The sequence below is a fragment of the Molossus molossus genome, unplaced genomic scaffold, assembly GCF_014108415.1.
Source record: "Molossus molossus isolate mMolMol1 unplaced genomic scaffold, mMolMol1.p scaffold_m16_p_17, whole genome shotgun sequence".
Classification (NCBI taxonomy): domain Eukaryota; kingdom Metazoa; phylum Chordata; class Mammalia; order Chiroptera; family Molossidae; genus Molossus; species Molossus molossus.
In genome coordinates this window covers 11547098-11559333 of record NW_023425352.1, presented here as the reverse complement: position 1 = coordinate 11559333, position 12236 = coordinate 11547098, and the positions used below count along the sequence as shown (strand labels likewise).

Sequence of the window (12236 nt, the reverse complement as noted above, 5' to 3'; positions counted from 1 at the left end):
GTGCATAATAATGCAACAAATTTCTGAATATTAATTTTGTATCCTGCTACTTTACTGAATTCATTTATCAGTTCTAAGTTTTTGGTGGCATCTTTAGGGTGCTCTCTCTATAGTATTGTGTCAGATGATGGACATTTTTGAGCTCTTATGTGCGGGACATATTTCTAAGCCCTTTCCATTTAATCATCATAATAACTTGGTCAAAAGAATACATGAACTTGATCCACTGTAATGTAAGCTCCATAAAGATCAGAATCTTTTAGGTCTTGTCTGTCTTATTCACTGCTAAATCCTTACGGACCACAGCAGTACCTAGCATATATATAATAGGCGTTCAAGAAATAATAGTTGAATGAAATGCTTTGCTCTACAAATAATATTTTATCCTTAGGACTTTGGAATTTTCTGGACATTTGTGATTTCATATTATTAGTAGTAACGTACTGTTTTATAATGGAAATGATTATCTTTGTATAATACATTATTAATACAGTTTATAAAATACTCTCACATATAGTCTCATTTAATATAAAACAACCAATGGCATTTTACTACTAGAAATGCTAAAGTAAAATGTCCCTACCTAATGGAAAATGAATTATTCCTGTTATTACAAAACTACCATAGTTCAACATCTTCAATGTGCAGTAAGTACATTCGTTAAATTAAATTAAGGATTATTAAGGCCTAAAATAAGGAGTTATCATATATCAGATTTTTTAAATTAAAAGTAGAAAATGTTTTCCCAGTTGGCTTAGAAAAAGGGAATGTTATTTGGAAATTTAAAAAAGAAATATTTTTTTCTTTATTGCTTTTAGAGAGGAAGGGAGAGGGAGAAAGAGACGGAAACATCAGTGAGAGAGAATATCAATCAGCCACCTCCTGCATGCCCCCACTGGGGATTGGGCCCACAACCTGGGCATGTGCCCTGACTGGGAATCAAACCGGCGACTTCTCAATACATGGGTCAATGCTCAACCACTGAGCCACACTGGCAGGGCTGGAAATTTAACAACTTTGAAAGGTAGCTGCAAGGCTGATTTTTGTAGTGTTTGTGGCTCTTAAAAAAATCACAAATTTTTCAAAATAAAATTTTCTGGTATGTAATTAAAATGAGAATTGATAAGATCTGAAGGAAGATTTACCTATTGAAACCATGAAGATTCGCATTCAGCAATGACTTGAGCCAGTAATGGTCATTGTTTACCCAGCCCATTGTGACCACTGAGAGAACAGTTCATATAAAACTTAGGGAGTACTTGCCAATGATCTAGAAAGTGGCATCTGGGGTGCTAGCATGGGGTTACATTTCCAAGAACTTGTACAGTGTGTCTTTAAATGAAATTTTAAAACAGTATGATAGGTTCAAGGCCAAACAAAAATTTACAACCAGAATATATTTATCATTTGTACTCAAACATTAACGTGTATAGTTGTCATTGTCTTTTAGTAGGCGAAGAGAAATATCTCTTCAAAATCTCGGACAAAAGGGACCAGTCCACTTGTCATTCCAGTGTTTTCAGCACTTGCAGCATTTTAATTTTTGTTCAACAATGTAACCTTTTGGAGTTTTGCCTAACAATGACTTCAGCTGTGCTGGCCTTCCAAAAGATAAATTAAAATGGAAATGCATATTTCCTAATTATGCATCCAGGCCCAGTTGCGTATTGGCAGGGGTGGCCACACTGAATGTTACATTGAGTCGGCACAAGAGACAGAGTCTAAGTAACATCAAAGTTTCCCAAAGTCTCTTTCTCAGCCGTGCGAAGGGTAGCAGAGGCTCTGATTGGTAGTACGCAGCTATAGACAATCAGACAGAAAACATTTAAACATCCCAGCGTGGTATTTCCATTTAAATCTGATTACAGTGAAATAAAACTATAGCCATTAACGGCTTAGAAGAATTACAAATACAAGCCGTAAAAGAAGACAGAGAGTAAATGAGGTAGTAAAGCATTTCGGCAGGAGGAGCTGGCGACGGCACTCGTTCAAGTCTTCCCGGAGCCGACTGCAGTTCAGGGCAGACCTTGCTCCGTTCCCTGAGCGCCACTTAAACCTGCAATTAACCTTTCACGCCTAATGAAGCTGTTTTTCTGGAAAATTAAAATATATAGTGCAGCCTGCTCTTACGCAGACTGGGGAGGACGGCATGCCAAAATGAAGGATTTTTCCGAGGCTTTGTTCAAATGCAAAATGGAAGTGCTGTGTTTGTGTATAGAGTGAGAATATTCTTTCCAAGGCAATTTGCTTTGATGTGCAGCGTTTTAATCACTGTACTTATTAATTGTTCTGCATAATTGTCAAAACAACAACACACACACATCAGTAATTTTATGATTAGATTGTTACTGTTGGAGTCTACTAAGATCATTCTACTTCCATTAGGAAAAACTAGAGTTTTTTTCCTAAAGATAACTAAATTCCTGATGTTTCTTTCTCCTCGGTGGTTTTCATTGCAAATTTGGCGGTTTAAAAAGGCGTTTTCACCATCCAAATATTTAGCTGTTAGACATTTTCATTGCATTTTCTGGAGGGCATGTCGACACGTGGTTATGGAGAAACAGAGTTCTGAAATTTTAGGAAGAAAATATTGTTTTATTTCAAAGGCTATGGGTAAAGACCTGACTTGGGCACATCTTCTACTTATGAGATTATCTGTGGTAGCTCCTCGCATCCAACCCAGCAATCCGCCAAGGGGCCGTGGAGAACGGAACAGGAAACAGAAGACCACACTTGCTTTCGCAGGAGGTGTACGATTCATATTAAAAGAATCTAAATGCCATAGTGTCTGGTCTTTAAGAACTACAAGTGCAGAAAGGTAAAATTTACAAAAAAAACTTAAGCCCTAGCATTTCTATCGAATCTCCCGGCCTATTTTGACAGACACGCTGCTAGCCCGCAGCGTCTGGGCATCGTCCTGACATGGTAAATGAAATTCCTTTAGACCACCAGTCTAAAATAATGAATTGTTCCCCCAGTTAATTGTATTGCTTTGATAACAAGGAACTATGCTAGGCCTAGAGAACACAATAAGTGGATTTCATCGGATGATTTGTGTGACGTTTTGAAAAATGATCCTCTGGAGTGACCTGATTTTAATGGGACTCTAACGGCGCCAGCATGAGCCACGGCGCAGAGTCCTACTGGGAGGCAGGAAGGACTTCCCCCTGCTGCATGGGGGTCGGGGGTCATCCCCCTGATCACCGCTCACCAGGAAACAGTTCCCCGGGAAATCTAAACCAGGAGAAAGCGTTTGCCTCTAAGGACATTGCAGAGAAATTATTTCTACGGTGCTTTTATTTTATTGATGTGTGTGTGTGTTTTTTAATCCAGGAAGGATCCCAAGCTGTGTTTAGCTCTTTGTCACCAGTATGAAAATAAACCAAATGACAAGCAAAGGCTATTTATTGAGAACTTGCTATATATAGCCAGGGAGTCGGGCAGCAAAGCTCGCTTGTTCTTTGGCAGAGACATGAACAGAGGCACACGTGTGGGAAGTCTTTAGGGTGAACAAGGAGAAGGCTTGCAGGGTGCTGTCGGCCTGCGGACGCTGGAGGCAGGCTCCTTAGAAGCAGGGTGCCCTGTGTGGTTGTTAGGGGAGCGCATTTTCTTTTCTCTGATTGGTCCCCAGGTCAAAGCAGGGGCAGAAATGACAGAAGCTGTCAGTTGTTAATCAAGTCCTGGGTGTTTGGGGCCCGAGGCTCAGGGCTAATGATTTGATCTTGATTGTGATTGTAGAGAGCGGCCGACCTGGCCGGCTGGCTTCCATGCAGGTTATCGTAGATCCGGGCTTGGCTGCCAGGCAGCTGCCGCAGCTGTGGCCAGCGTTCTGTGTTTGCCCCTGGTCTGGCCGTTGCCTGTTTGTATGTTCCGTCTCCCAACAGCATAGAGATACTACGTCGCAGGGAAAGGCAGATAATACTGTCTTTTTGAAAGAGCTACTGACGTGGCTTTTTTTTTTTTTTTATCAATTAAGAAAATTAGATTCCTGACAATAAAGTATGCTGAAGGGAAATGATGGAAGTTACTTTATTTTGTCTTTCTCTCTTTTTTTAATGAGTCTTCCACTCACTAGACAATTCCGAAAGACAGGGACCTTATCTCTCTTGTTTACAGTTGTGTCCAGGTCCTCTTGGAGGTTGAATGAGGACTTAGCAATTTCTGGGTGGTTGTTGTGTAAAGTTCCCCAAATTTTAAAATATGAAGACATGCAAGCATACTAATAAAATCTTGTGCCCCCCAATTTGACACTTAGGTGCAATCACGCGCACGCACACACACACACACATAGCTATTATGATTATTGTGTTACTTATTAATAAACTTACAGGATTTATGAAGCAGAGTAACTCACATTGTGCCCCAAGCTACGTGGCGCAGTAAAGGACACAAGCTTAGATCTGAAAGGCAAACTTCACGTGGCCCATCAAGAAGGTCCAACCTGGGCAAGCAGCCCTTAGAGCACCCTCTGAGTCACCTGTGGCCTCTGACACAATGGGGGAGGAATGGGTGCTTTCCTCCACTCATGCTGCTGTTGACACAGAACCTGGAACTGCAGCTGAGTTTTCATTTTCATAGGAAAGGGGGAGGGGGAAAAGCTGTCAAATTAAAAATACGCATGATTTGCAATTTCATTTGTAAATTAAGAACTGGAATACGGTTTATGATTTATTATTTTCCACTGAGTGTGTTTCCAAGCTTACAGATCATTAGTAAACCCAGGAAATGTTGTGAGAGACACCACTTTAATTAGGCTTTGGACTTCATCTAGCCGGAAACACAAAGGTAGAGAGACAGCTTCGGATTAGCATAAAACGCCCTGTTTTGGCAACTCCCACTGTTTACTTCTCTCCGGGCACTGCGCCTTCCGAGAGGGAGCGGCCTGAACAGCCGCAGGGCAATGGGCTCGTGCTGGACTTTCGGCACCTTCGGGCGAGGTCATGCCACGGTTCAGGGAACAACATGATCTCCTGTTTGGATGCTGCGATGGTGGAAATTAGTGTAAGTGGTCTGTCTACATTAAAGGAGATAGATACATATTATTTGTCATATTTGGCTGTCTCTGGGTAAGAGCGTGTCAGGAATGGACGGACAGGAGTTCATAAGTCAGGACAGGAGTATGCCGGGAGGTCTCAGGGAGCTGGAGGGCTTTCTGAGTGACTTGGCTAGCAAAGCCATGGTCTGTGGTTTTTCTCTTAAGTAAAGTGCTTCAGCTCCCTCCCTTAAAGAAATAACAAGATAGGTATTTCCCGAAGCCGAGTAAGTGGTTAAAACATCTGCGTTGGGCACGTAAGAAGTTGATATGTGCTTTGACCCTTTGATCTTGTATTACCTCTAAGAAATTCAGGATAATACTGAATATCTTGAAAGAGTACATTATTGAACAGCAACCCTTGAAAGGTAAATATGTAAGATTATTAGTTTAGCTGTAATTGTTTAAATCCCTTCCCTCTCATACCATCCTTCTCCACAAACAGCCTCTCTTCTGTTCTCAGACGTACGCAGACAATCATATACATCCACACATATTTCACCCAACCTTGTTGTTTCCCCTATAAACCAGCTTAGAATAAACTGACCCACAGGAATGACATAGTCGAACGGAAAGTTACGCAGGGTAAGATCCATAGCATGGGAGAAGATGCCCGTGAGCATCTTGGTTCAGCTCAATCAGTCAAGTCCCCAAGACCCCGCACAAGGCAGGCTGGTCTCTTGGTTCAGTATGGTGATTTGGTATATTTTGTTTTACTCAAGAATTATAGGGGACTCAACAGAAACAAAAATGATTCATGTGTAGCTATGATAAACCACAGTATCTGTTTGAGCCATTGCTTTTAAAATTTAGGAAATTCTTTGCTATCTCCGAACAGCTTACCAAGTGTTGCCATCAATCAGTGGGCACCACTACGTAACTCAGTAGTATTCTTTTATTGCCCATGAGAGCTGGAGGTCACTTTGGTGTTGATAGTCTACTGGTAATACTCAAGGTCCTTTTCTCAGATTTAAGACCTTTATCAGCTAGATTTCTACAGGCCCTCTTTCTTCCTTGTCTACTTGTGCATAGCACAACTGTATCCCTGGGGGTTTTCTTTCTTCTTCGTGAAGCCAGTTGAAGAGAATGAAAAGATAAGCCACAAACTGGGAGAAAATAACTGCAAAGCACATATCTGGTAAAGCACTGGTATCCAAAGTGTAAAATAAATCTCTTAAAACAACAATAAGAAAACCATTAGCGCCTACATTTACACAATGGAACACTATGCAGCTGTAAGAAAGAGAGATGTCTTACCCTTTGAGATGACATGGAGGGAGCTGGAGAGCATTATGCAAAGCTAAATAAGCCAGTCAGAGAGAGACACCTACTTGATCTCACTTACTTGTGGTATATAGTGAACAAAATAAGCTGACAAACAAAACAAATCGAGACATGGAAGTAGGGAACAGACTGACAAACCTCAGAAGGAAGGGGCGAGGGGGGGATGGGAAGAGGCAAAACAAAGAACTGATATGTATATATGCACGACCAATGGACACAGACAAAAGTTTGGAGAAGGCAGAGGGGGATGGGAGTGGAGAGGAGCGCGTTAATGGTGGGGAGAAAAGGAGGAAATCTGTAATACTTACAATAATAAAGATTTTTTAAAAAAGAAAAGAAAACAACTAGCTCCATTAAAAATAGGCAAAAGATCTGAGCAGACACCTCACCAAAGAAGATACACATATAACAGAAAAGCATATGACAAGATGCTCAACATTGTGTTACTGGGGAATTGCAAATTAAAACAACCATGAAATACAGCCTATTAGACGGGCTAAATTCAAAACCCCGACAACACCAAATGCCGACAGGGACGCAGAGCACAGGAACGCCCATTCACTGCTGGTGGGACTGCTAAAGGGCACAGCCGCTCGGCAAGACAGTGTGGCAGTTTCTTTCCAAGCTGAAACATAGGCTTTCCATGCACCTCAAGGATCATGCACCTAGGTATTTATGAATTGAAAACTGTTCACACAAAATCTGCACATAGATGTTCATGGCAGCTTTATTTATAATTGCCCAAAATGGGAGCAATCAGGATACCCTTCAACAGATAAACAAACCATGGTCCATCCACACAATGGAATGTTACTCAGCAGTAAAAAGAAATGAACCATTGAGCCAAAAAAAAGATTCAATGCAACTTAAAGGCATATTTCTAAGTGAAATAAGTCTACCCCCCCCCCCCCACACACACACACACACACTCCGAAAGGCTTATATTTCAATTATATGACATTCTGGAAAAGGCAAAAATATAGAGACAGTTTCTAAAAATCAGTGATTGCCAGAGGCCCAGGAGAAGGGGAATTGTTAGGGCTGGGAACCGATTCTGTGTGATGCTGTAATGGTGACTATATGACATCATGCATTTGCCGAAACCCATAGAGCTGTTCAATGCAAAGTGTGGACCCTACTGTAAACTATGGACTTTAGTCGATTATCATGTATCAATATTGGTTCTTTTTTTTTTTTAATCCTCACCCAGGGACATTTTTGCATTTATCTTCAGATACAATGGGAGGAAGAGAGAGAGAGAAAAACATCAATATGAGAGAGACATCAACTGGTCACCACCCACATGACCCCAACCAGGGCCGGGGACAACCTGCAACTGAGGTACGTGCCCTTAGTGGGAACCGAACCCAGGCCTCTCTGGTCCGCAGGCCGACACTCTAACCGCTGAGCCAAACCGGACAGGGTTATATTGGTTCAATTTTTATACAAACCTAAAACTATCCTAACATTTTTAAAAGAATCTGTCATGCCCTGGCCAGTTTGGCTCAGCAGTTAGAGCGTCAGCCTGCAGACTAGAGAGGCCCGGGTTCGGTTTCCGCTAAGGGCACGTACCTTGGTTGCAGTTTGTCCCCAGCCCCGGTTGGGGTCATGTGGGTGGCAACCAGTCAATGTGTGTGTGTGTCTCTCTCTCCCGTTCTATCTGAAGATAAACGCAAAAAATGTCATCAGGTGAGGATAAAAAAAAAAAAATAGAATTTTTCATGCAATAACCTTTGTTACACACACACACACACACCAGTACACCAGTCACACTGAAAATTCCTCGTACATCCAGCACAAACCTGTGTTCAGACATGGAAACTAAGCTGTGGGTCGCATACACTACTCACTGTGGTATTGCGTCACACACTGGATGTGATGCTCTGAAGTCCGAACCAATAAACCTCGTTGGATCGTTGATCTTTTCTTTTTTTTTTTTTATCCTCACCCGAGGACATTTTTCCATTTTTTGTTCAGGTAGAGTGGGAGGGAGAGAGAGGAACAGAGAGAGAGAGAGAGAGAAACATCGATGTGAAAGGAACACATCGAGTGGCTGCCACCCGCACGACTGACCAGGGCCGGGAACAAACTGAAACCGAGGTACATGCCCTTAGTGGGAACCGAACCCGGGTCTCTCAGGACCATGGGCCGACGCTCTAACCGCTGAGCCAAACCGGCCAGGGCAATCATTGATCTTTTCCGCAGGCGAAGTGCACGTGTCCAAGTTAAGACCCACTGCACGTAATGACCCACTACTTGCTAACTTCCCACAGACAGCTAACTGTTTGATGACCGAATGTCAGACAATAAGAGCAGGACGCTGAGCCCTCCCTGTCGCCGTGCTAGAAAGATCTAACCCAACACTTAAGGGTCTTTTTGCTTTTCTTCCAGGCCTTGCCATCGCCAGTGCCCTCGTAGACATTTCTCAGCAGAAGCCTTCGGATAGTAAAGACAAGACGCCGGGGGTCCGGAATCGCAAACACCACCTCTCGACACGCCAAGGAACGTGTGTCTGAGGAACAGGAGCTCCTCCGGGGTCCTTCGTACTGTTCTACCTTGTAAATGGCTTCCCTTAAGGCTGGCCTACGGCCTCAAGTTTTACGGAGGTGAAACTGTATACACGGTCCCAGGACCCGCGTGCAGTCCCTCCACGTGGGCAGCAACCCAAGTGGCCAAAGAATGTTCATGAGTTTTATAGAAGTAGCAGGATCAAAGGTCGTGGGTGATCCAGTCAGTTTTACGACTCTTGTAGGCTTATCCTAGATAACTTTAAATTACTCTGGAAAAAGATGTATATTGTTTCTTAATGCAGATGAAGAATATGTAATTCGTATAATCCAAACTGTTTATATCCCGAGATATTAAAGAAAGACATTTTATAATGCCTGAACGATGAGACGTGTACAGTTTTTGCCTCGTAAGCAAACTTAAATCCCTTGTATATGAGACAGGAAATGAAGACATTGCAATGGCTTTAACTGCTGTTTTATCTCACTCTCGATGTAAGTGCCAGATTTTGATTTGGTAGGATGTGGGCACTGTATTTCCATCTTTCCCATGACGGTATCATGTCCAAAGTCAGAGCAAGTGAGTGCTGTCCGCCGACTGGAACGCGGACCTGAGTGAGTCCGTGGGGATGGATGGCGGGTGCGACTTCACCGGCGGTTCCTTAGAACCCGAGGGAAGAGGACCTTCTGTCATCCGTGCCAGCTGCCTAATCCTTATCAAGCCGACGGAGCATGGAAATGCCTGTCCAGCGATCCGTTTCCCCTCCTTCCCAACAGCCTCCAACACCACAGCCCTGAAGAGAGCTGAGCGAGTTGTTTTAGTGTGTGACCTGCCGCTCCAACGTGGTCATTCGTTCCTTGCCAGGGAGCCCCTGGATCAGAGCTCTGATCCACCTGCCTTTTCATAAGCATGGACCTTCTCCTTCCGACCATCTCCTCCTAGCTGCTAGATGTCCTCTACCTTTGACACGTGATGAAAAGTATTCTAGAGCAACACCTCCCGAGTCCTAATATGACCCAGGCTCCTTCCCGCCCACTCCATTGCTGAGAATACGGGCAGGGAAGGGCTTGGCAGGCGAGCGCCTACAGGCTTCTGGTTTCCAACATGAACCCACTGGTGTCGTGCACGAAGTCTCCCGTCAAACACCAAGGTCGGTATTGCCTGCATTCAGCCTATCCCTAAGGACTCAAAACTCTGAATTACGGCAGAAAGGAAAAGGGATGCCAAACAGTATTCCCATGGGGACATAGGATCATTGCTGTCCTCATTTTGAGCACAGTTCATGAGAACTCAGTAGCATTACAGATCTCGTCGGGAGCTGTAGGCTCTGAACGTCAGGGTGGCTCCAGGATACTGGTAGAGAACACAGAGATGTCCAACGCGGCTTCATGCGATAGAGTTTTGTTCGATCTGAAAGCCATTTAAACGTCATCGATGTGTAGAACTACATATGTGCTTTTCATGTTCTTTGGATTTCTGGAAGGTAAACTTCACTGTTTACACGAATGCACAGTCACCCGCGTGTGACGGCTGTGCAGTGGCGGGCCACACACTATTGTGACACAAAATGTTGGTTTCATAATGCCATTTATACGTAGTCCACTTACTTTGATGAGGATCGAATGTAATATATATCAGGAATGGCCATACAATATGTAGTTGCATTGTATATAAAATTGCTAGGTTGCATCTAATCATGACTATGTCATTGTTTTAATAATTAGGCATTTATGAGTTATGGTATATATTCCTTATGTTGGCATGATATTTTGCTATTTTCCATGCATTAAGAATAAGACTAATTCTTAGAGTAATTTTATCTATGGCCTGTGGTTTTGTTTCTGTTTCTTTGTTCCTGTTGTTGTTTCTTTTTGAGGGGAGGGAGCAAAGCTGGTTTTTATCTCCCTGTGATATTTTCTCTCTGAAAAAAAGGGAGCCACGTCTGTAAATGTCTCCTAAAAATAATCAAGCAATATCATTCACTTTTTTGGGGGGGGGGACCCTTTAAATGTTCTTTTTTTCTTCTGGAAAAATAAAGGGACAAAACTGATTATTACAAAAATATAATCATTTAAAAATAAAATGAATGCCCGATTTGTATAATTCTCTAATGATTGTCATGAGAGAAAGCTTATATAACAAAAACATAGAGTTGTATCAAAATCTGTTTCAGCTGTATCTTTTGAGCGTCTAAGCAAGAGGAAGTACTATGAAAGAATTGTTAAGCTTCATCCACCTCGAATGCCATCAGGTTCTGAAAACTTGAAAGTTTGAATTTTAGAGAATTATGGGATGCAATGCAATGTTAAAGTCACACTATACCTTCCTGGGCCGAGTGTTGCTCACTTCGTGACTAATGATGCAAAATCTTCTCAATTTACCAGGTTTTTGTTGTTGGTTTTTTTTTTAATCCTCACCTGAGGATATTTTTCCCCGTTTATCTTCAGACAAAGTGGGAAGGAGAGAAAGGGAGAGAGATGAACATAGATGTGAGAGGGACACATCGACTGGCTGCCTCCAGCACAACCCTGGCTGGAAATGAACCTCAACCGAGCGAGGTACGTGCCCTTGAGTGGAATCGAACCCGTAACGCATTGGTCTGCCGGCCGACGCTCTACCGCTGAGCCAAACAGGCCAGGGCCCAACTTAAGAGTTTTTTACTGGCAATGAAATTCTTCACCCTCAGGTGCAATGGATGGAAAAGACCTTAGGGATAATCATTTCGAGTGTGTCGTGTTATTTCCCCCCCACATCACAACGTTAATTGTGTGTGCTTCCATTTTCGCCTTTGTCTTAACCAAACCACAAGTACATAGAAACTCTCCATGAAGTTAGCAAGTAAAGGACCGAGTCTCTTGAAAATGACCTTAATGGAATTCTGTATATAGCCGTTTAGAATGACTTTGAAAAATTATTTAGATTTTAGGATTTATTACTCTTCCACGTATGAATATTTTTGGTTAAATAGAATGGAGTTTTTAAAATGAGCCCGGGGCACTGTATGGACACGACGAGAGAATGCTTGTCGGAAGATTGCACATCCTTACAGATTCATTTCGTAAACAGTAAGAGGATTGGGGTTTTTGTAATTGCTTTTAAATGAAGATTTATTCTAGGGGAACACATAGAAGGAAAATGTACGCCATGCACTGTCGTATTATGTTCAGGAAAACCTGAAACTGGACACATTTCAGGGTGTGATCGATACTTACTGCCCCTGCCCCCATCTCATGGTCTTTGGTCCCGGTAAGAGAGTGACGGTCCTACTGCGGGGTCACTCAGAGTGCAGACTGGTGGGAGGGCCTGAGAACAGGTGTCGGAACAGCTGTGAGCTGCGTGGTGCTGGGCAGGTGTTAACCGTGGACGTCTGAGCCTTCTCACCTGGGAGGGAGGCGGGGTGCCCCCTGGCAGG

General features: G+C 43.0%; 1 protein-coding gene across 1 annotated transcript in view; it reads left to right on the top strand.

Annotated features, from left to right (window-relative positions):
* The window catches only part of ATRNL1 (attractin like 1), a 545834-nt gene extending 535046 nt beyond the window's left edge, over positions 1 to 10788 (top strand). Inside the window, exon 29 of the mRNA XM_036265661.1 lies at positions 8708 to 10788. Coding sequence (XP_036121554.1) covers positions 8708 to 8832 — 125 coding nt within the window. The 3' untranslated portion in view covers positions 8833 to 10788. The remainder of the gene's footprint in view (positions 1 to 8707) is intronic.
* The last annotated feature ends 1448 nt before the right edge of the window (positions 10789 to 12236 follow it).